This window comes from Panthera leo, chromosome E1, assembly GCF_018350215.1.
Source record: "Panthera leo isolate Ple1 chromosome E1, P.leo_Ple1_pat1.1, whole genome shotgun sequence".
NCBI lineage: Eukaryota > Metazoa > Chordata > Mammalia > Carnivora > Felidae > Panthera > Panthera leo.
Window position 1 is genome coordinate 55,827,163 of NC_056692.1, and position 24,042 is coordinate 55,851,204.

Consider the following 24,042-nt stretch of genomic DNA (forward strand, 5'->3'; position numbering starts at 1 on the left):
ATTGTGGCACAACAGCTTATTTTGGTTCAGAATTCTTCAAATCACTCCCCGGTTTTTCGTGACCTTCCTAAGATAATCAATGGCCCAATTAATTGTAAAGCAAAGAATGAATGAAACAAAAACCCCTGGAGATCCAGGAATTTGAAGGTTTGCAACAGCTAACACCTGATTACTCTAAAGGTTCCTCATGTTTCTACTTTTACAATCACGGAGCGCAGGAACAGGTAGTGAAAATTTTAGTGTACAGCTAAAAGCAAAAGTCCAGTGGTATTTTAAAATATTGTCATTTTAGCAATGTACAGTGTGACTTGGTCAAATCCTCCAAGAATGGAGTAATAGTTAGTTGAAGTGACCTCTGTATTATTTCATGAAAATGACCAAAACCTTTATCCTGAGTAAGAATCAACAAAAGACTTTTGTTGGTCTCACGTAGAAGAACCTATTTCCTGGCACTGCTTGGAGGCAACCAGTGACCCGGGCACACCTACCACATTTATAAAGATTAGCATGTGTGCAGACTGCATCTAATCTCTTCTTTCCAGCTCACAGGGACGGTGAGCTGCAGCCATCTAAAGAATTTCCGTTCCCGATGAATTTGAGCAGTTCTGTTTCTCCAGCCAAAGCCCCGCACTGAAGAAAATCCAAAAAACAAGATCTAGCATGTTAACTTTAGTAAGTATAAAATGCCTCCAGGTATATGCGATCTGAAATTACAGGCAGGGAGTTCCCCGAGAGCATGTGAACATAGCTAATGTTGCAATTAAGCCAATGTTCTGAAGAAAAGCTGATACTTAGCACTGCTTTGTTCTGAAGACCAGAACATGAAAGGCCCTGAAGGCTTTGGAACCAACTGCGCTCTGAGATCACTAATGTCCAAAGGCTGAAATACTCCTTGGTATATATGTATCTAGTAGAGCTCCAAATACTTCAGGAAGAATCAACCTTCATCCGTTACAAATCGCAAAATCCTATTAAACCTCAATTTCCCAATTTTGAGTTCTGTTCATAGTACTTTTTCAAAAAGGCTTCCATCAGTATCTAACAGAAAAATCTTCCAGCCTCTCTGCATTTATCCATCAGTTTGGAGAAGAGGCTGTATCTTTGTACTTTTTGTGAAAACGGCTCACCGAAGAACCAAACAGAACGAAACCTATCTGTAGCAAAGCCTGGCTTCTTAGGGAGAGCAAACTGGATATGCTGCTTCGAGAGCGGCCGTAAGCACGAACTCGTGCACCAGTGGGATCCCGCACAGCAGCTGCAGAACCACACCAGTGACAGGATTTAGAGCGATCTGCCCAGGCAGGCCTCACTCCTTCCCGTTTTGTTCTGCTACTGAACCTAATAACCTCATAAAACCGTACCTTAAAATTTCATAATTTCAGCTTATGTTTAATTACGTGGCATTCTCTTTCCCTCATGACAGTACAAATTAGAGAGGTTTTACTATATTTAGATTACAGTGAATAAAGTTCAAGACAAAAATCCCAGTGTTAGTAAAAACAGTATCAAATATCAGATTTCGCGTTTAAGTAAACTCAAGGTGCAGGACTGAAGTCGGCTGTTGTGTCTACAGCTTGCTCAGACCTGCTAAGATAGATCCCAGATCAATGCAGCTGGATCAGGTCCCAACTACAGATGATCATCTGTGAACAAGGTATTTAAATTAACCACTAAGTCTGAGGCAATTTTACACGTAACAGGCTGATATTAAGCAATTTAAATCTATTTTATTTCCCAGAATCTGAACTACTGTCAAGATCTATTCCAATGAAATTAATAGACTGCTTACTTCAGTCTTACAATTCCCAAGCAGCTTTCCTGATGGAAGGATTAAGGCTTGTGTCAACAGCATTTCTGTGGGACCTGAAAATCTCACATAACTGGTTCCACTGGGATAGTTTTTATGTTGGGTCCCAAGGTAGGGAGACATTTCCCTGAATTATCCTACATTCTCAAGCCTGATTACGGAACAACTGGATTCATGAGGCAGAAGTTACAGATACAGTTAACAGGTAAAAGAAAAAAACAAACACAACAAAACAAAAAATCAGCTAATGTGTTGCTTTACATTGATTTTAAGAAAAAACTTCACTAGGAGGTCCATGTTTAACTTTTAAATGCAGAGTGATTGTGTAAATTAGATTTTGGCTCAAAGGACAATGTTGCAATTCTGATCAATCTCCTAGGAACAGACTGAAAATAAAGCCAATGTACAGTAAGAGAGAGATTCTGTGAAACTGGCATTTATCCATTAGCCATAGTTTCGATGATTATTTTGATTCGATGATTTACATCCAAAATCAGAAGCCGTGGTTTGTCAAAGGGGTTTTCTGTGCTCGCCCTGGGTGGAAGAGGTGGCCTGAGTGATGCTTCTATTTTATAATGCCAAACACTGTAACCTCCAAGCGCTGTAATAGACTATTGAAAAATCTAGATTGTTCCAGAATATCCAGTTAGTATGGACACCACAGTCACAGTGACCATACCTGAGAGAGCTCTCCCCATACTCATTCTACTATGAAGGAACTGTGACCCCTTCTTTTCCTTTCTTAGGATCTCTTTCGGGACAGAGAAAGGGGTGGGAGAGGAAACACCACACGACCAGAGGTGCCATCAGTTGCTAGAAGTCAGATGCAGAGATGATTTTGCTTGTTGCCCTTTCCTAAGAAGTTTGGGACAAAGTGAATTGCAATGCTACTGCACAGACGATTTAGGGATCCCTCGAATGGAAGGAAGAGTAACTCCTAATTATGCGGGACAGTGATCCTATTCTAGGCCTGTGCTGAAGTCGAAGAAGTCCTCATGCTGGAAAGGTGCTACTGTGAATAGTTAGGTGGAAATACCAGGTCGGCAAAGTGGGGCAAATGGGCACGTCGCGTCAACGTGTCGGGCACAAACTCACTCACACTAAATGTCTTGATTAGTTTCTTTCCCCATATCCCTTTTCTTCAGTCCTGCTTCTTAGCCAGGGCCCATGACAGGAACGTTTAACAGAAAAGCTGGGAAGGGTTCTATGTACCCCGCTTAAAAAATACCTTTGCTTAAAAACACTTACATATCCAGTGATTAGCAATTAAGAGGTGAAAATAATTAACTACTCAGTAGTTAAATTCTACTAGTTATCAAAAGTCATGGCCTACTGGAACCAGCAGCACTACAAATGGAAGGCATGCTGCATTTCTTAAAGCTTCTTCTGATGCTCGATACGTCTCTTGCAGTGTTAATTGCACTTAAAACACATCTGTTTTTCTCATTTAATCTCTGAAATTTGTCCATTTTTTTTCTTCATTTATAAAAAGAGGAAAGGGCTCAATTTATCATTTGCTCTATAGCTCTCTGAATTTGATAGAGATTCCAAGCAGATTTGTGTGATGAGTATAAGGGGAGCGGAGTACAGCTGCTTTCTGGAGCAAATGAAACTTCTCATCATGACCCTTCAGAGCTTGGACTGCAGGGGCTTTAAATACTTGTGGTAAGATTCATGGACCTGCAGGGAAGGGAGAGAGAAAAAAATCACTGACAAGGAGCTGGCGATGTAAAAGAGCATACTTTTAATTGAGAAATTATCTGGACCTTATTTGGATCCTGATTTGAAAAACTAAAGGGGAAGAAAAAAACGGAGTCAATTAGAGGATTTGGACATTGATTGGGTAGTTCATGAAATTATTCTTAATTTGTTTAGGTGGGAGAATGGTTCTGTGGTTACGTTTTCAAAAAACATATCTTTTAGAGATACCTACTGAAATGTCTATGGATACAGTTATCTGGTATCTTGGATTTGTTTCAAAATAATCCCAAGGGGAGAGGGTGGGGGGCGGGGGGGGGGGGGCTCAGGTGAAACACATTGGCCATGAGTGTGTCACTGAAGTGTGACAAAGGGTCCACAGGGGTGTACACGTATTCTGTTTTTTGTATTTGTTTGGAAATTTTCAGTTAGTTATTAAAAACTCACGGAAATGAAAAACCTGCATACTGTGGGGACGACCCAGTTCCTTTCTGGATCTGTTACTCAAACAAAGTGACTGTCTAAGTGGCCACAGGAGTTTCCAAAGCTTTCACACAGGTGAGTCACTCTGAGGTCTTTCCTGCCTTAACATTTTTTTTAAATTTATTTTTAATGCTTATTTATTTTGAGAAAGAGAGAATGCGTGAGCTGGGGAGGGGCAGAGAGAGAGGGAAAGAATCCCAGGCAGGCTCCATTCTGACAGCAGAGAGCCCGATGTGGGGCTCAAACTCATGACCTGAGCTGAAATCAAGAGCCGGAAGCTTAACGGACTGAGCCACCCAGGCGCCTCTCCTGCCTTAATATTTAAATGAGGAGTTTCAAAAGGTGAAAAAACATTGTTTTTGGTACCTCTGCTTTGTTCAGTGGGGACTTCTTGGCCCACTCAAATAAGTTTTCATACACGTTCCCATCATAACGGCCGAGCACAGAGCCAAGTGTCACATCCTGAAAGTCAAAAGCATCGACCAAAGCAACAGCATCTGGGCGAATCACAGTCAGCAGCTCCTTAATGCGCTGATTTACTTGGGTAATTTGAGACTCCGTCATGATGCCTCCCTAAGAGGAACGGAACAGGCAAACGTTTAGACATATATTCACGTATGCCGACAGATATTCACATATACATGCACATACGCAACTGTAAAGTAGACCACGACTATTTTTCCAGCAAAGAAAAGGACTTAAATTCAGCAAACACTGACCTGCAGAAAGTCCCCTGCCTTTTGACTGACTCCATACAGGCAGTACAAGAGACATAAATTCTTCAAGACAGTGTGGATGGACTTATCTTGGATTTTGAGGAGTTTTTCTGAAAAGAGCTTAACTACCACATAGTGGCAATGTGCCTAGATAAAAACACACCAGAAGGAGAGAACCTTTGAAAAAGATTCAATGCACAGCAATGAGGGTTCTGCACTAAGAAAACGGGGTGGAATTGGGTGGGGTGAAGAATGGAGAGAGAGACAGGAAGGAGACAGGGAGGGAGGGAGGGGGGAAGGGAGCATGACCACCGACCTCGCTTGCTCGAACAAGGTCAATGGAAGTTAGATTCCATGCTACCTCCTTGCTTTCTCTGTGAATCACTTCATTTTGAAGGTTTTTTGCAGCAATTTCTACTAATCTGTTAAGAAATGAAAGAAAACTGGAGCTTGCAGGAAATGATGAGCAGTACTCAGGCTTCCTGCTCTTCCATCGGGCCCCAGCCCCCAGAGCTCCCCCCACCAGCTGCCGATCCCAGCTCCTAAGGGTGGGCTCACCTGGCTGCGCGGAGTTTATAGGCTTCCGTTAGGCTGTCGGGGCTGTCGATGTCCACCACAGTCGGCCAGACCGCGACCTGCTGCGGCTGGATGCGCTGACTGGGCAGGTCATTCAAGTAGGACACCATGCCACACATCAACTTTCCTGAGTGCACCTGGTCATAACTTTTCATCAGGAACCTACAAATCACCGGTACACATGCCTTCAGTACCCACGCTCTCATGACACAGAGGCAAACTCTTGCAATGGCTCTAAGCTGGATGACAGGTGTTTCCTACTCACTCGTCTGACCATGAGATAAAAACAGTGGGTCAGGACGGAAGGCAAAACCACAGACTACAGGAACAGATAGAACGTGAAGAGCAAACACGGGAGCAGGAACCGATGAAGATGACGCAAACATTCTCGACAGCGGCGAAATCGCAAATCAGGTTCTCACCTAGCCGTCTGCAGCATCATGACGGTGTTCTCTCCCTCAAAGGTGCAGGTGGGGGTAAAATTGACATAAATGTTTGGAAGGCCGCTGCAGTGAGAATAGCCATGCCCGCCACAAGCCATCCGACAAGCTTCGATGGCAGCATTAGTTGTCCAGGAGGTGAAAGCCTTCATCCCGGCGGCGAGGGCATGAAGCTGGAGGGGGAAAGCACAGGCCGTCAGAACGTGGGTGACGCCAGCAGTCTGGTCCGGGATGCAGCGAGGAGCACTCTTCCTCACCTAGGTGCCAGTCACTTGCAACATCACGTGGCACGCGTGCGAACGGAAGCACGATCATATCAGTGGCCTGAATTAGTGTTCCCACACTGCCTTCCAAACTGTTCTGCTTGGCAAAAAGTCACCAATTATGTTCCTTTGATTAACCAATGACCAACATAGTACAGTACTTCTGAAACTTAAAAACAAAACCCACGTATCTTCATACGTGATCCACTTTCAATTAAAAAAAAAAAAATTCTTTTGGGAATATATGGATTCTTTACCAGAAATCCCAACAATTAGTTCTGTCTGGACATTATCCAACAGGCAAATGTCAAATGGGAGGGTGCCCACAAGCGAATGAGTAAACACATACCTCGGGCAGTTCACTCAGGTCCCCTTGGCCAATGTCCTCATTAATCCGATGGTAGGTCTCCTTCATGTACGCGCCGACAAACTGGAAGGCGTAGGCAGTAGCCAGGAGTGGGAAGAGTTTATACTGCTGGGTCTGAAAATCCAAAATCTGTGGTTCTGGTTCACTAAAGGATACAGAAGAAAAAGAAGTAAACACTCACATGGAACTTAACAGGTGCCAGATTCTAGTCTAAACACTTTGATATATTGCAGTGGCTATTATTTTCTCCATTATACAGAGGAGAAAACAAGAGGTGAAAAACCTGCCTGAGGTCACACAGCTAATACGTGGCAGATCCTCAATTTAAGTCTAGCTGTTTGGCTACAGAAGACCATGTTCTCAACCGCCTTGTTGAACTGCCTAGGTCACAGAATTTTCTAGCTGTGAAGTTCATATCTAAGTCTTTGCAGTATGACTAAGGAAACTATCTCACAGCAACATACAAAATCAGAATCAACTTCGCAGAAGGAAAGCAATGATAAAAACATCTAACACTTAGATAGCTGAATAAACTGTCTTAACCACAATACTGGAGAAGTCTCAATGAACAGAATTAAGTATCTGATGTCTAAGCACGTCAGCTCTTACTGATTTCTTTATTCCTTCTGTAAGAGTTAAATAAAAAAGCTTATCGGGGGGGGGGGCGGGGGGCGGTGCCTGGGTGGCTCAGTCGGTTGAGTGGACGTCCAACTTCAGCTCAGGTCATGCTCTCACGGTTCGTGACTTCGAGCCCTGTGTCGGGCCCTGTGCTGATGGCTCAGAGCCTGGAGGCTGCTTCGGATTCTGTGTCTCCCTCTCTTTCTGCCCTCCCCTGCTAGCACTCTGTCTCTCTGTCTCTCAAACATGAATAAATGTTAAAAAAAATTTTTTTTTTAATTAAAAAAAAAAAAAAGGTTATCGGGGAGTCACGTTCAAGTGAAAGGCAGCAGTAAGAACTGTGGCCGGGAACACAAGAGGGAATCAAGTTTCACGCCACTTTCACCAAACCCAATTCATAGTTGTTAGTAGCAATTAAGGATTTTCAAATTGCCTTCAGTGTTCTAAACATTTCAATTGCAGAGCTCAGGTAATATCACTGTTTTTCTTAGAAGGCTAAAAATAACGTGCCCACTCTCATCTTTCCACTTAAGATCCGGCACGCCGCCATCTTAGCTAATTTTGCATAGCCAGTGAGTATTCTCTGGATCACATTTGAAAATTCTGACATGTGAATGGGGTCAAAGGTAGGTCTTCGGCACCGATGCCACCCTTACCCTGGCTTGAGCTCAGACTGGTGCCTCACAGCGCTGTATCTGATGGCGATGGTGCAAGCCTTGGATAGAGACCGAGCGGCTTCTCCTACGAGGAAGGACCTGACAAACACCATGGTCCCGTAGGTCAGCTTGTTACTCACGGGCTTCACATACGTGCCATCAGGCTTCACCTGGACAAAGAACACGGGACTGATGCTTCCTTCTGTTAAACCCAACTGGCAGGTGGGGCTTGTGATTCTCCAAGTTTGGTCCCCAGAGTGGCGGCATCTCCTGGGAACTTGCTTGAAATACAAAATCTCAGTCCCCATCCTGATCTACTTTAAACAGCCCTCCAGGTGATTCCGACACATGCTGAAGTCTGAGACCCGCTGGTTTAGCAAACTAGAATATGCTCTTCATACCCGCCAACTGCTTTTGATTTCATGGTCATTAATAAAAGAAGCATTGGGAATAAAACTCTATTATTCCCTTCTAGAAGAACAGACCCTTCTAACCCCGTGGTTATCAACAGCGGCTGAAACCCCAATGTTTGACACGTCTGCTCCTCTAAATATACCTGGGCATACTTCATCAGCATGTTTTCTCTGGGAATACGATAATTGTCCATCTTCAGGTAGCCATTATCCATCTCATCATAGCCAAATTTGGGGCCGATATCGCCAACAGTAATACCTACCACAGAAGAAAGGAAAGTCACCAGATGTTTGCGCTCTGCGATTCCTGGCTGGCACTGGCCTCTTCAGCTGTGTTCTACTTTCTGCAGAAGAAAGTGATCGGTTTAGCTCTTTACCTCAACATCAGATGAACAGTTCTAACCTGGCAAAGGCTTATGGGTCCCAATTTCACGAATCGGTACGATGAAGGCATGTAATCCGTAGCACTTGCCCTTTGTGATGAGCTGGGCAAGAACTATCGCATGATTTGAGGTCTTTCCAACTGTAACATCAAAGAGAACGAGACAGAGAAGTGAGCGCAAGCATTCTTACACTTTCAAAGGATAGAAATGGGGCGGAAAAGCCATATGTTAAACACCATAAGCCGGGAACTCTCTGGGCGTCTTATGACGGCACCATACCCAGTTTTCAGAAAGAAATCCACTTAAGCGGACAGTTATGAAAATGTATTGAATTTTGGTAAAGCAATCCTTTGTTTTACATATATGTAAAAGCTTTTATACAAATTTTATTGAGATGTTATTAACCTATCATATTTATAAGTTTAAGGTGTACAGCCTCTTGGTTTGATAGTAATCCTCCATTTTAAAAAGACTTTGCTTTCTTTTCTACTTTTTTCTCATTTGTTTACATAAAAAAATTTTTTTTTAAGATAACCATAAGACCACTATTCATTTCCTTTTTCTCTCTTACGGAACTGCTTTCCAGAACAGTGGCCACTAGCCACATGGGGCTCTTTACATTTAAATTAATTATAACCAAGCAGGGAATACTAAGTTACTTTAAATGATGACCAAGGAAACTGAGCTAACAATAGGAATGTTGGGAAGAGGGGCGCCTGGGCGGCTCAGTTGGTTGGGCAACTGACTTCAGCTCAGGTCATGATCTCACTGTCCGTGAGTTCGAGACCCGCGTTGGGCTCTGTGCTGACAGCTCAGAGCCTGGAGCCTGCTTTGGATTCCATGTCTCCCTCTCTCTCCCCCTTCCCTGCTCATGCTCTGTCTCTTGATAATAAATAAACGTTAAAAAAAAAAAATTACAAAAAAAAAAAGGAATGTTGGGAAGAAAAATTAAGAAAAGAGAGTAAGAGGCTGAACTCTCTATGTTGTAAATATAGACATATCTAGAACATGCACTGTAAGAGACTGTGAAACAGCTCAGAAGAGCTTAAGACTGAAGAGTTCTCTCCAGACTTCAAAAGGATATTCTTGTACAAGCTCTACATTCTACACACAATCTTGTAATGACTCTTTGAAACATCCAAGAAACGCTAAAAACGTCACATACGTCCACCAGGCCACCACTTGATGGAGGTCACGGTAGGGCTGTTGAGAATGAACTCCTGAGTTTCAGGGTCGTAAGTGGCTGTGGTTTCCAACCCTCGGAGATGAGTTCCTAAGGAAATAAGTTAAATTCACTTCGTGTAAAATAAGGGCAAAAAAAAAAACAAGCACAGGGTTAAATCTCCTGCCTCCTCCTTTCAGCTCTAGAAACAGCTCAGAGAACAACAAAATCTAAAGGCAACAAAACATTTGTATATGAGCTACAAATAGCTGATAACCAAGATACGTTAATTTCCTATCTTTTTTTTTTTTTTTTTTACAGAAAACTCTACGGGGGTGCCTGGCTGGCTCAGCTGGTGAAGCCTGTGACTCCTGATCTCAGGGTCATGAGTTCAAGCCCCACACTGGGTGTGGAGCGTACTTAACATAAAAATTAAAACAAACAAACAAACAAACAAACTCTACACCTCAACATGGGGCTTGAATTCATAACCCCATGATCAAGAGTCACGTGCTCCACTGCTGGAGCCAGCCAGGCATCCCCATCATTTCCTATACTTAAACCAGACAACTCCTATTAGGTTGAAAATATGTCAAGCATGTTCTGTTTCTACACTTGAATTGATTCACCTCTATGACAGTGGATTTGTAACATTATTTAAATCAAGAAAATGTAAAGGCATTTTAGAATCATATTTTCAGAAGATCACAGGATATGAACATAACAGGGAAGCTAAACGTCTCTTTAACACCTCTAAGCTTTGGTATGCCAACGTCAACTCACGTATTGTGTTTACCACACCAGTTCAACATTCTGGACTTCTCTATTTACGAAGACTAAGATAACAGGTGACAGAAAGAGACTCCAGCCAAAGTTCTTGTAAATTAAGGACTTATTTCAGAGGGATGGCTAGAATAGAAAATGAGACTTAAAAAAAAACTATAATCACTATGGGGGGAAAAAGAGCCGCAGCTGTGACTTTGGATTTCTAAAGATCAAAGAATAAGGTGTGAGTTTTCCAATACCAGGCCTTTAACTTCCACCTGGCTGGTTCATTAGCGTGACGAAGAAGAGTTCCGGTTTCAGACGTTTATTGGAGATGGACAAGGGTTCATGCGTTAGATCGTAATATAAATGTGCCAAAATTCTTTGAAAACAGTTATGGAAAAATGTTCTAAGCGACACTCCCTCTAAAAACACTACCCTGAAGCAAATGCTGAGGACCTTTTTACCAGACTGGTTTGATAATGACAGACCTCATTAAACACTTACACTTTGAAACATTTAGAAACTTCCAAGTGGAGTTACAGAAACGGCCACTTTATGAGTGATCCACAACCTTCCCAAGTGTGAATCCAGGAACCAGATACTAAGACTCATTTCACCACAGAAGGTTTTTTTTTTTTTTTTTAACCAAAGAAGTTTTTATAGAAAAAGAAGTAATACAGTAACAGAACAGATAGTGACAAATTGTTTGCAAATGCACAGCCGAACGAAACAGTACTCCACTTTCAGTCTTGTGAAATATGACTCAGCACCAAGAGCAAAATTAGCTGTAAAATCAAGATGAAGTTGTACACACAGAAGGAGCAAGTGTGGCAAACATACATTAGACCAGTTGTTCTGAAACCTCTAAGTAGGAGAAGAGAAGACAGAAGGAAATGAATAGCAAACACAGATACCAATTCACACCAGATAACAGGGACAGCCACCATCTCCCAGACCGACGGCCTAGAAGTGCGCCTTATCTTATTTTTGAAATAACCTTTGGCCAAACCAACTTCAGAACTTTACTGAATCAAGGCACAAAAAAAGTCAAAGTATAAAATGCTCACATTATGGTTATATAAAGCCACTCATTTCCCGGAAGCAAGTCAAAGAGCACCTGTACTATTAAGCTGTGTTTCTTCTGGAATTTGTGCAAGTTCATTAAGCTATCAGTAGCAAAGGTAATGAGAGTAATAAAGAAAAAAAGATGGGTTCCGATTCCACATGCACACAAATCCTACGTAACTCAAGTGAACTTGAAAACCCACTCAGGAAACAAATCCTTGACCTACTGAAGGGGAACCATGAAAAAGAATAATCAGCCTATCTCTGTGCTAACATAACCTTTAATTTCCACTGACCAAGGCAATGTCTACGCCGAGACTTGTATACGCGAAAAGCCTGGACTCTGCAGAAAGATCACAGTAGGTGGCGATGCCATTGCTAACCTGTGGTGGGCTCTCCCTGTTTGCTAAGCTTGCAGAGTCCCACCCAACCCAGAAGGTAGACTGAATGCACCATACCATGGCCCATCTCTGTCTGGGCATAAGTGCCAATGATCTCCAAGTTCCAGGCGGGCATGAAGAAGCGCTCCTGTTGTTCCGCGGTTGCCTGGTGAAGTAAAGTAGGCAAGAACATGCCCAAGTGAAGATCCAGAGGCTCAGGCCGCCCTCGGTGCACAAAACTTCGAAGAAATACCAAGGATGGGCATTTGAGAGAAGAGTCATCAGGTGTGAGAGAATCAGCAATGTGAACAGAGTAAAGGGAAGGAGAAAAAAAAATTCTTTTAAGTATGGGTTAGCTGGGTGGACTTTGTCATGGATAGGAGCACTGCCCCTTTTTGTATTACTTTCATAAACTCTTGGCAAATTCCATTTTCCTCAATTTGGCGAGAAGTTTTTTCTTAAGCTACTCAACTCTTGGATAATTAATCTGGGTTGAGGACTGGCTTCCGATTCCAAAGCCCGTGCAGCGCAGAAATATGCGAGTCGGGCAGAGGAGTCCAGCCTTGCAATTAAATCAAAGGAAATAAAAAATGTGAAGAGGTTGTATGGAATGGGGAATTCAAGTTGTACAATGATTTACCCTGATGAGAAGGTGAGACCGGAGAACTTCGGTCTCTCAGGCCGACAATATGCTCCCCCAGATAAAGTGTCTCCTAGATGCATTTTCAAGAATGCATCCAGCTTCCAGGCTGGAGTGCTTTGTGCTGGCCCATGAAACATCCAGCACAGATCCACACCCCTCACATGAATCTGCTAATTTCATTCAGATTCATCACAAATATCCAGCCAGGCCCTACTGAAACAATTTAATACAAAAATGGGCAGTGCTCTGCATCTGGTAATTAAGTGCAGAAATAAAAAAAGACATGCAATTTCTAGGAAAGACCATAATAATAATAATTACAAATAACAGATTCATGCATTACAGGGCGGTTTAAACGTGAATTATCACTAATGATAATAAACATCTTAGGTTTAGTGATTTTGAATCCACTCAAAAAAAATGTATTTCATTTATTGTTTTTTTTTAAGTAGGCTCCACACCCAGCGTGGGGCTTGAACTCATGGCACTGAGATCAAGAGTCACATGCTCTACCAACTCAGCCAGCCAAGTGCCCCCGGAGTCCACTTTCTAAAGTCATTCTTTTCCATTTAAAATCTGCAGGTGCCTTAGACTCGTGTGAATTTATTTCCAATAGGAAGTAGACTGATATGCCTCTGTTCTTGTTCCACATCGCTGGCATTCTATTTAACTTCCAGCTCTAACTTCATCAACTATATACTGCTCTTATTATTCTATTAGAAATGAACTGACACAACATTTCAGTTTTAAAATTTCTCAGTTTGTTCCGAAAGTAAGGAGGGAAATAACCGGGGCACACTGCCCAGGCAAGAGCCGATCAACTGTCTTCCAATCGGGTGGCTGGGCTTTCAGCTATCCGATCACATAAAAATCAAAAAACGTGCAACCGATGTGCTCATTTTACAAAGAAATTAGACTGAGGTGAGTTAAGTGCCTTCAGATCAAGAAGATAATGGCAGAGTGAGGACAAGAATCCCACCACCTAATCACATCTTCTGATTGGGGCAGTTCTTATCCAAGTGCAATGAGGGCTGAGCACAATGATGAGGACACCAGAAAACCTTGCCCAGATCAGAGCAGCCAGCCTAGGAAGCAGCAAATGGAAATCCCGTAAGATGTCAGCACTGGTGGAAAATGGGTGAAAGGTCCATGGGATCTCTCTCTGCTATTTCTGCAACTTCCTACGAATTTATCATCATTTTAAAATAAACAGTTAAAAAAATAGTGGAAATCCTCAGATAAACACATTCATGTGAGGAGAGAGAGTGCTTTCACTCACAAACAGGAATGCCACTGTCTCCAGTTTCGAAAAGGATGGGACCTAGGAAGAAAAATCAATGTACACCTAGGACGCAACAGAAGAAAACTCTTTGAACCAGGGCTGAAAACTGAGGCTTGGGACCAGCCACTTTTAGGGCTGAAAGACTACTATGCATTACTAGAACCCAGGGCAACTGCTGGTAAAGGCAGGGCCACTCTGAAGCACCCATCAGACTCCTGGGAGGGGTCTGCATCAGGGTGCCGTATAATGGAGCAACAAATACCCAGGTTACAAAAATACACTTAGTAGGGCAGGGGTAAACTATTGTAATCAGAACCGTTTTGAGGGGCACCTGGGTGGCTCAGTGGGTTAAGCCTCAGGTCATGATCTCACAGCTCATGAGCTCAGGCCTCACACAGGGCTCTGTGCTGACAGCTCAGAGCCTGGAGCCTACTTCAGATTCGGTGTCCCTCTCTCTGCCCCTCCCTCTCTCACTCTCTGTCTCTCCAAAATAAATAAACAAAAAAAACAAAAAAAAAAAAGAAAAAGAAACCGTTTTGAGACCAAAGAATGTTTTTAGGAGAAAAATGTCTCTCGTGACTAAGATAAGGACTATTCACAAGTGGATGAAATTTAGACACGTTGCAAGGAGAAAGTGACTGGATAGTTTTTGTTTTTATTTATTTATTTTTACTTAAATCAAGTATTTGTTGCATAAAGCTGGTTATGCACGATAAAGATTATATATTATTTTTAAATAATTTATTTTGAAATTATCAAGGACGAACATTTTGCTATGGTGAAGCGGTGCAGTCAATTCTTTTAAAACCATTAACACCTGGGGCGCCTGGGTGGCTCAGTCGGTTGAGCGTCCGACTTCGGCTCAGGTCATGATCTCACAGCTTGTGGGTTCGAGCTCCGCATCGGGCTCTGTGCTGACAGCTCGGAGCCTGGAGCCTGCTTTGAATTCTGTGTCTCCCTCTCCCTCTGCCCCTAACCCACTCACATTCTGTCTCTGTCTCTCTCAAAAATAAATAAACTTAAAAAAAAAAAAAAAACAGAAAAAAAAACATTAACACCAAAAGGCCTGCCCAGTATCTGCTACGTGATACTGGGCTGGAAAGGCTGGTAGCCAATGCTGAGGACAAATTATTAGACTGATAATATATAAGAAAGAAAGAACTCAAAATAGTATCTCCATGGACAGCATGATTATAATGCCAGGGAATCAACAATAAAATACCATCAATAATAAGTGAACTTAAAAAAGCTGTAGGCTATAAGGAAAAAAACCCACTGCATTATTATCCATTAGGACCATTAAAGGAGATATATCAGGAAAGAGAAAAACAATTTATAAAAGCAACAAAATGTTTAAAAATGTTTAAGTAACTTAGCTCAGGATATTAAAGATTTAATTAAGAAAAAAATATCAGGGGCACCTGGGTGGCTCTGTCGGTTAAGCGACCGACTTCGGCTCAGGTCATGATCTCACTGTCCATGAGTTCGAGCCCCGCGTCGGGCTCTGTGCTGACAGCTCAGAGCCTGGAGCCTGTTTCAGATTCTGTGTCTCCCTCTCTCTGACCCTCCCCTGTTCATGCTTTGTCTCTCTCTGTCTCAAAAATAAACGTTAAAAGAAAAAAAAATTAAAAAAAAAAAAAGAAAAAATATCAGCACTAATGGGATGGATAAAAGAAGATAAATAACAGAAAAGAAATTGCTAAATCCTGGTCAAGATGTCAGTCCTTTATTATAATAAAGATAATACTTCCCAAGGAAATATAAGGATTTAATGTAACACAGATTTGAAATTCCTGTAGAATATAATTTAGATTTTGACAAATTAAGATCATAATTCTACCAGAAGTATATAATAACACCAAATATGTAGGTCTTAAAATGTAACAATAGCAGGCTTATCTTACTAGATTTTTAAATATCTTACAAAGCAATAATGAACCAGTGTATGACATTTATGAGAAAAATGGACAAATCAACGTAATATATTTTAAGGTTCCAGAAATAAATAGAAACTCATAAAAGTCTAAGAAGAACCGGAAAGAATTAACAATGGGGAAAAAAAACCACTAGTTAATAAAACATAAAATTAGTATGGGATTCATTCATCACTCTATACCATATACAAGTCAAAGCATTAAGCATCAATCAATCAAACAAACAAAAAAAACTGTTAGAAAATAGAGAATAATTATCCAAGCTATGAGGAAAAAATTTTATACCCACTCAGAGAAGGATGCATTAAATACAGAAAGCCAAAACATTTAACAAAACAGATGGCAATAGAAAAAAAACACTGGAAGGATACTATATAACCATGTAAGATCAACACACAGATTCTATTGAATCAATACTCAGAGAAAAATGCAGTTCATACATAGGAAATGTATACAGTAAGCCAAAACATGTAATAACATCCAGGCTCACTGGCACTGGAAAATTGAAACTTCAACTCTTAGATATGAAGGTAGCAAAAGCATTTAAAGTAACCACGCTGACAGGGTGTATGGAGACACAGTATGCTAGCAAGTCCCTAAATACACTATAAAAAGGTTCTGTGTTAAACCATGAAATGGAGGCTATACAATGTTCCTTTCAATACAGTAATTCACATCTGAGAAAGATATTCTGAAGGCATAACTCCAAAGGACACAGTTTTTAATAAAGAAGTTTGTATCGCTATTAAAAACAATAGCGGGGAATTAGAACAGCCCAAAAACCGCGGGAGCGTGTCTCACGAGAAGTTCAACAGGGAAGAGACTCAGAAGAAAGAGAACAGGAGACAGAGCAGTGAAAATACAAGTGGAGAAAAGCTAGTGGCTTACACAATCAAGTTGACGGTCTATTTCTCGAGTTTCAAAGGAAGAAAGGTGCTTTAGTTCATATTTGAGTATTAGAGATGGGAAGGTGCAGATATAGCCCATCAATATTCCAGGATGGTAACTATGTATTATCTGAATAACAGCAACAGAAAACAAAGCAAGGATTGCTGTAAAGTGGCCACAACTTGAAATGAACAAGTATCTGTCAAGACCAAACAGACCACCTGCTTTGTGACCCGGAGAAAAGTACGGCCAGGATGATTATCACTGGACCACGTTCCACAGACGGTCCCTTCAACGCCAGAACCCCAAGGAGAGGGTGCGCCCCTCAGCCCACACCTCTGCCTTTGCTTAAGGGTACAGACCCAGAGACCAAATGTGCGTCCGGTTTTGTGCACCTACACAGACAGGTGAGTATTTAGAGGCGAGAAGACAGAAAACAGGTGATCGAGACTTCGTGCAAGGGACTGAATTTTAAGATTCTTGAGGATCCTGGGATGAGCCTGAGCAATACCATCTCCTCACTTCTCGGCAGCCACCTAGAGCTGAAAGAATCCCAAACTCGACGTGACCGCCAACTCTGTGACAATACTTTAGACAACCGTCGTCAACCAATCAACGTTCCAGAGGCTCAGGATTTCCTCCCTCTGCACAATTTGCTCTATTTCCAGTCTCTTTGATGTTGAAGGACTTCTTATTCTTACACAGTCACCGGACGCAAATGAACTGACAGCCTGGTGCTCCCGGAAAAGGACAGTAGCAGACACGGCACGACAAACACCAATATGAATGAACAAGATTCCAGCAAAGCAGCAAGACCCAATCTCACAACCCTGTTCTCTAAAATACAGAGATTAAGACAAAGCTGGTTCAAATACAAGAAAATATCCGAAAAATAAAGGCAGCAAAGGAAAGAAAACTGACAAATGCAAACTCACCCAGAACAACAAAGGATCTCAGTCCGATTTCTGGGCTCCTCAAGCCGGTAAACTCCAAGTTCCGTTTCTTCCTCTTTCAAAATTTAGGGCAAGTATACATTTACAATGTAGTTTACAGAGGCAGAAAGGTTAGACCGATATACATATCAGGCCCATTTAGCCTCAGAATAATTTACATCTTTATGCCTCCTATAAATAGCACCACTGTAAGTCAAATTCCACAATGATGCATACAGAAACAAAACAAAAAAAAAGGGCTCTGTACCACAAAACTATTTCAAGATTACAAAACTCTCCCTCTCTTTCCACCACCTTCCCCCACCAGGATGACCGTAAGAGTGTTACATTCCTGCCCTTAGGCAGGTTGCTTTAGTGTTGGCCATCCCCGGAGCTCAAGTCCTGGGTGTCTTGGCCAGGTGTTCGTAAGACATCACTACAGAACCTGCAGCTCTCACGGGGATTATGATAAAGAACATCTTAAACCATTTCACAAATCAAAAAGCACCAAATCAAACACAAAAATGAAGTTTTCAGGGTATCTCCGTCCCTTCCTCTTTTCCTTATTTACATAATGGAAGCATTATGGTAATTAAGGAATGAGACTGGGCAGCTCAAATTCAAAACCCCCAAACCTGCCAATGGCCTTGTCTATGAAAACAAACCTCTTTCACCTTAAGACCAAGCACAAAACTTTTTTGAGTAGGGCATTTATGAACAATTTAACCAATGACTGACAATACAAAGTCCAAAAACACGTAAAAGGAAAAGATATAATAAAAAGACTACTGTAGTCGGGGCGCCTGGGTGGCTCATTCGGTTGAGCGTCAGACTTCGGCTCAGGTCACCATCTCACAGTTCGTGAGTTCGAGCCCCACATCCGGCTCTGTGCTGACAGCTCGGAGCCTGGAGCCTGCCTCGGATTCTTGACTCTCCCTCTCTCTCTGACCCTCCCCTGCTTGCATTCTGTCTCTCTCAAAAGTAAATAAACATTAAAAAAAAAAAAAAAAGAAAAGAAAGAAAGAAAGACTACTGTAGTCAAATGCAGAGAATCCTGAAACTTTCCCCAAACTGCCTTACAGCCCAGCTAGCAGGCAATGGAAGAAAGATTAAGACACTTAAATGCTCCAACCCTCTGCCCCGCCCAGAAAATCAGCATCTTCAGCTTCATTAAAGCAGAGAGGCAACTTCCAGATGTTGCTGAGCCATTAACACTCACAAGAATTTCCAACAAAGTCATCTGTATAATAGACACCAACACAATTTTGCCACGTTTCAATCCTATCTTTCCAAACTGCTCAACAGTCATTAAAATGGGGTACACGTGAAGCAGGGGTAAAAAGGCTTTCAGAAGGAACAGTGGAGGATGAGAGTCCTGGGCACGTTTATGGGAAAATGACCTATGAGAAAACAAGAAGCTGGATTTTATTTAAGGTTTGACATCTGAAAGACCAAATCCCAAAAGGGCAGCAGCAGGAAAAGACGAACACCAGGGGTCATCTGTCAATTTAAGTCCTGAGGTGGGTTACCCACGGACCCTCAAATGTGGACTAACCGTGGCCCATTTCCGTCTGGGCGTAGGTGCCAATTATCTCCAATCCTTTGCAGGAGAGCAGCCATTTCTCTTGCTGAGCAGTGGTGCCCTGATTCAGCAAGGTGGGAATAAACATGGAGTAATTGAGGCTCACAGGTTCCACAAAATTGACCAAATGTATTCTACAGGAGAGAAAAGAAAAGGGATCTCAGCCTTACTCTAGAAACTGCATTCTACTACCCATTCTTGTCAGACAGCCATGGCCCTCAGGGACTGAGGTTAGGACAATTTGAAGCCTTCTCTCAAGAAATTAAATCAGAAGTTTACCATTTCCCAGCAAAAAGGCCAAATCCAGTGGTATCTACTGCCTCCCCCTCAAGTCATTTCAGGGCCAGAAATCCTCTTTAATTCTACACTTCATCCAGGAAGCAAATTCTACCCATGTTTTATAGCTTAGAAACCCCTGTGTTTTTTTGTTTTGTTTTGTTGGTGTCATTTGTTGGTTTGATCGGTTGGATTCTTTGGAGTGTGTTTATTTTCAGATTTTACTTGTTCTGAAAATCAGAAGGAACCCCATACGACATTTATTTGTAGGACTGTTAACAAAAACAACTAAATAGTTTAATCTTTCCCTAGATAAATAAAGCAAACGTCTAGGATAGTAAATATATACTATACCCCAGGGCCAAACCACAGATCTCTAAAAGTCTTCCGAGTTTACAGATGGGTAAGTAGGTAATGTGAGAATGTTAAATGTTTACTGCTGATGATCTTTGATAACCACTCCAGATGAAAGGAATTCCAATCATACTAAAATTCAGCCTTCAACTATTTTCTCATAAAACAGAATCTGTGGGTACACCCGAGTGGCTTAGTCGGTTGGGGATCTGACTCTTGATTTCGGCTCAGGTCACGATCTCACAGTCATGAGATTGAGGCCCTCGTTGGCTCCCCGATGATGCCTGCTTGAGATCCTCTCTCCCTCTCTGTCCCTCCCCTGCTTGTGCACCTGCACGCTGTCTCAAATAAAATAAATAACAAAACAAACTGTGCAATAGTCAAAATACAATTTACATACGCTAGTCAGCTTGGTTATGCCATTAAAGATTTTACCGGGGTCTATTTTGCTCTATCTACCTACCTACCTACCTACCTATGTTAAAGGACAAAACAAGTGTCACCTAACTGCTTTTCACAACTCTGCAAGGAATGAATAGGAAGCAGTGTCACCGGTTTATCTTGGTCTGTCCAATGAGGACAGCGTGAATTAAAAGAAAGAGGGAGAAGGCTGTCAGTTCACTTCTGGGGATTGAATCCCAGCCCCACCGCCTTTAGGTTGGAAGATCACCTTTAAGGGTGCTGTGGACAAGCTGAAACATCTAAGGAGTGCCTGGATCCGAGAAACATCAAAAATGCCCTTTTAACCCAGAGATTCTAGACTTTTTACACCAGTGTCAAATGTCATTAAACTAAGTGGAGAACAAGAGGAAAAAGGAGGGGTATGAATAGAAGAAGTGAATTGAGTTAGCTTCTCAGTAACTTGGATTAACAGGAGTTTCCTGCTGCTGGACTGTAGAGAAGCAACACCCCGCCTCACTGAAGTGAGGGTCAAAAGCCTGAGGAGGTGGATAAATGTAGAAATTGTTCTCTCAAAGGTAAGAGCACCACCGCATTCCTTAACAATCATATTTTCCTAAAAGAGGAAACAGACTTAAGAGAGTTTCTGAGAAATAAAAGCAGTAATTTAGGTGCTAAAAATGGTGGCAAGATAAGACACTCCTATTCCCTGGAGGGAAGTGAGGTGCTGTGGGTTTATAAAATGACGATACTGACACAATATAATTCTGGGAAACTCAGAGAGAAAGATACGTGACACAAAACAGACTGCCCAATGTTTATGTTAATAAACATAGTGAGATTCTTTTGAAGATACTCGAAAACCAACTCATGAACAAAATCCCAGTGCTTGTTTTTCAATTGTTTAATTCCCCCTGAAAATGCTTTTCAAGGAATCAGCTGTAAAACCTAAAGAGAGTAACAGATACCACGGCTGATCTTCATCAGAATTTTAAACAGTCTTAAGACCGTTTTAGTTTTCATAGTAAACAGGACAGTTAATAGACAAAATTACAGGAGAGTAGATTAGGAAAACAACTTTTACATTCCCCAAACAGCAAGGTGTTTACCCCGAAGACTGGAGAGCACATTTCTTTTATTGCTCGAGTTGAGAAATCTCAGTATTTTACTAATATTCCATCAACTTTAAAATATTCCCATATGTGAATTTTATTTTGAGATAGGAGAAATAATTGTAAAGAAACCAGTAAATGCTCAAAATCTCCAGAAAGAGAAATATTACTGTATTTCATCAGTTCTAGCATGTAATAAGTCAGGTGTATCTCACAACTAACAGGATGTCATAGTTAACTGGCTGCATTTCTTTTTTCTTAGCGCTACGTGAAACATGCGTGTTAGTTACAATGGATGGCAGGTTGAAACTCAATGGCATTCAGTAACTGCCAAAACTGATTTTCAATCCCCTTTTCTCGCAGAAGTTGATCTCCCTGTCCTGTCCTAGAACCACTGGAAGGATATCAAAAGGTGGGTTAAATTTTGTACTCTACATTCCCTAAACAGCAAGGTCTATATCGTGAAAAACGATAGACGAAACTGGCTTGTGTCCTCTGCTCTTTAACCCACATAAAGGAATTTGTTCTACTTCATTGTGACTTCACTCCACTCTGGTTACACCACTGATTATGAAATCTCCTAACCAACTCTGAAACACATAGCATCAACCATTTAAAAGCAAAATGAAACAAACCTCTTCTTTTGGGTCGTTTCAAAAAAGAATAAAACCTTACTAAATTCTTAAATTTTACATAAAACCCAATTCAGGTAATTCAGACACATAGCCATCTAGGAGTTACTCAACCTCAATACTCCCACAGCCATGATGAGTTACAAACTTCAAAAGTGAAAAAAGAACATTTGGAAGCGAGTAAGTACTCTGATTTGGACTACCAAAAATAAACAAATCCTAACTTTATGACTAAAATGGAAAGGAGTTCTCAGGCAGTCCTAAGGGCCAGAGTAAATGATTCCATCCTCCACAATAATAACCAGGTCAGACTGAAAATAATTAGACACCGAACATATTAGAGGCAGTAGAATAAGGGAGCATTTATATTAGTACATAAACGCAGAACTTGTAACATGTTCCATTCTTCTTAGCTCTTGAATATACACCATTCCCGTCACTTAATCTTTACTGATAGAAAATACTGGAATCCTTCTAAAATGTGGAAACCTAAAAAACGAAGTGCCCAGGAATAAACAAGAAGCATAAGAGAGGCTACAAGCCAAAGAAAGGACCTTGTGCTAAGGTCATGTAATTATAGTGTTTATTTAGATAAAGGCAAAAAAAAAAAAAAAAAGTGCTTGTTTCTAATTAAAAAACAAAACACAACAAAAAACAGACGGTCTGGAAAAAGTACATACTCTTTTCAGCATAAGGACCAAGGCATTTTGAGGTCTCCTATGCCCAAGAGCCATTTAAATCACACTGCCACCAGATTCAAGAATGCTGGGTTCTTAGAATGCTTTATATTCAATTCTGAAATCTTCATCCAACCCACATTTTCCATTATTTTCAACTCAACATCTACACTCTCATACGGAAAGACAATCTGCTATCGCTCCAAGATACTGTTTGGTCTTGCAACTAAAATTTGTCCCAGGGTGGGGGCGCCTGGGTGGCTCAGCTGTCTGACTTCTGCTCAGGTCATGATCTCGAGGTTCGTGGGTTGGAGCCCTTTTGTCCGGCTCTGTGCTGACAGCTCAGAGTCCAGAACCTGCTTCTGATTCTGTGCCTCCCTCTCTCCCTGCCCCTCCCTGCTTGCACTCTCTCTCTCTCTCTCTCTCTCAAAAATAAATAACCATTAAAAAAAAATTTTTTTAAATCATTCCAAATCCTGCCTCTAAATTTAACAAGCCTCCTTCTTACAAAGAGCAAAGTCATTTTGCAAGCAACTCAAATCACTCCAAGTTGAGATGTCTGAACCAAACAAATGGGTACTGATTCTTAAGAAGGGGAAAAAAAAACCCCAAACCCTGCAGCATCTCCATTCATTATCGGCCTTCTACAAATGTCATCCTTTTAAAGGGCTTCCAGTACAAAAGCAGACACTGTTTTTCACACACGTAACTTTAAAGTGGAGTGAAAATATGCAATTTGAGTCTTGAAACACCAAGTCCGATGGAAAAGGAAGCCACAGGCTGCGGGTTTAAATGTGAAGTTTGGGCTTGGGCACTTCATCTATGGGAAGGCATACCTACTTTTTAAACCACACGATTTCTTCAGGGTCTGCGATGCCAAACTCCCTCATCTTCTTCACCATGCTGGCGCTCTTCTTAACAGCCACCTCGTAACGCTGGCTGCGACTGAGGAAGTTCAAGTCCTCATGCTGGAAGTCTGGGTCATTCAGAATCAGGTTCTCTGCAAGGGAGTTAAAGGGCATCGAGAGGAAGACAGACATTCAGGGCTCCGTGACCCCTTGAATCCCAGCAGCTTTCAGGGTGCGGGCACAGGTCCCCTCTCGGGATGGACGACATCCGTCACTCAGCCCCGGGGGGCCCCAGGGAGTGGGGGTCCCGGCTCCCCCACAGCTGAGCCCCGCGCGGCTCAGGCGCTGCGGCCTACTCTCCACAGCGCCCCCCCACGACTCCTCATCGAGGGAATCTCGAGCCGCGCTCGGGCAAGGAGGGAGGCCTCGTCTGCCGCCCTCACCGATCTCTCGGCGGCGCCGGGTGTTCTCGGGGCTGCCGTCCAAGACGTGCGTGAGCAGCTCCGGGTTGAAGCTGGCGGCTTCCCGCTCCCTGCGAAGATCCTGGTTCATGGTGGCGACCGGCAGCGGCGGTGGCAGCAGAAGCCAAGGTGGCGGCGGCGACAGCGACGACGGGTGTCCACGGCTCCAGCGCGGGCCCGGCCCTAAGAGCCGCCCCGGGACGGCGCGAGACCCCGCCCCCGCTCGC

The 24,042-nt window shown here is 42.3% G+C and overlaps 1 protein-coding gene across 2 annotated transcripts; it reads right to left on the reverse strand.

The window, feature by feature from the left end:
- Window positions 1-3,240: 3,240 nt before the first annotated feature.
- On the reverse strand, window positions 3,241-24,003 carry ACOX1 (acyl-CoA oxidase 1). 2 transcript variants are annotated; one of them, XM_042917376.1, is made up of 14 exons: window positions 23,798-24,003; window positions 23,347-23,506; window positions 19,030-19,190; window positions 9,586-9,693; window positions 8,441-8,560; window positions 8,181-8,296; window positions 7,625-7,794; window positions 6,333-6,495; window positions 5,703-5,893; window positions 5,263-5,442; window positions 5,021-5,126; window positions 4,708-4,851; window positions 4,355-4,561; window positions 3,241-3,487 (listed from the first exon to the last, which is right to left on the reverse strand). In XM_042917376.1, exons 1-14 carry the CDS (start codon window positions 23,904-23,906, stop codon window positions 3,437-3,439), a joined length of 1,986 nt encoding a protein of 661 aa, XP_042773310.1. In that variant the 5' UTR covers window positions 23,907-24,003; the 3' UTR covers window positions 3,241-3,436. The 2 variants fall into 2 exon arrangements, with proteins under 2 accessions (XP_042773310.1, XP_042773309.1); XM_042917375.1 differs by lacking the exon at window positions 19,030-19,190 and adding an exon at window positions 11,874-12,034 and having other exon boundaries at window positions 23,798-24,000.
- Window positions 24,004-24,042: the final 39 nt, after the last annotated feature.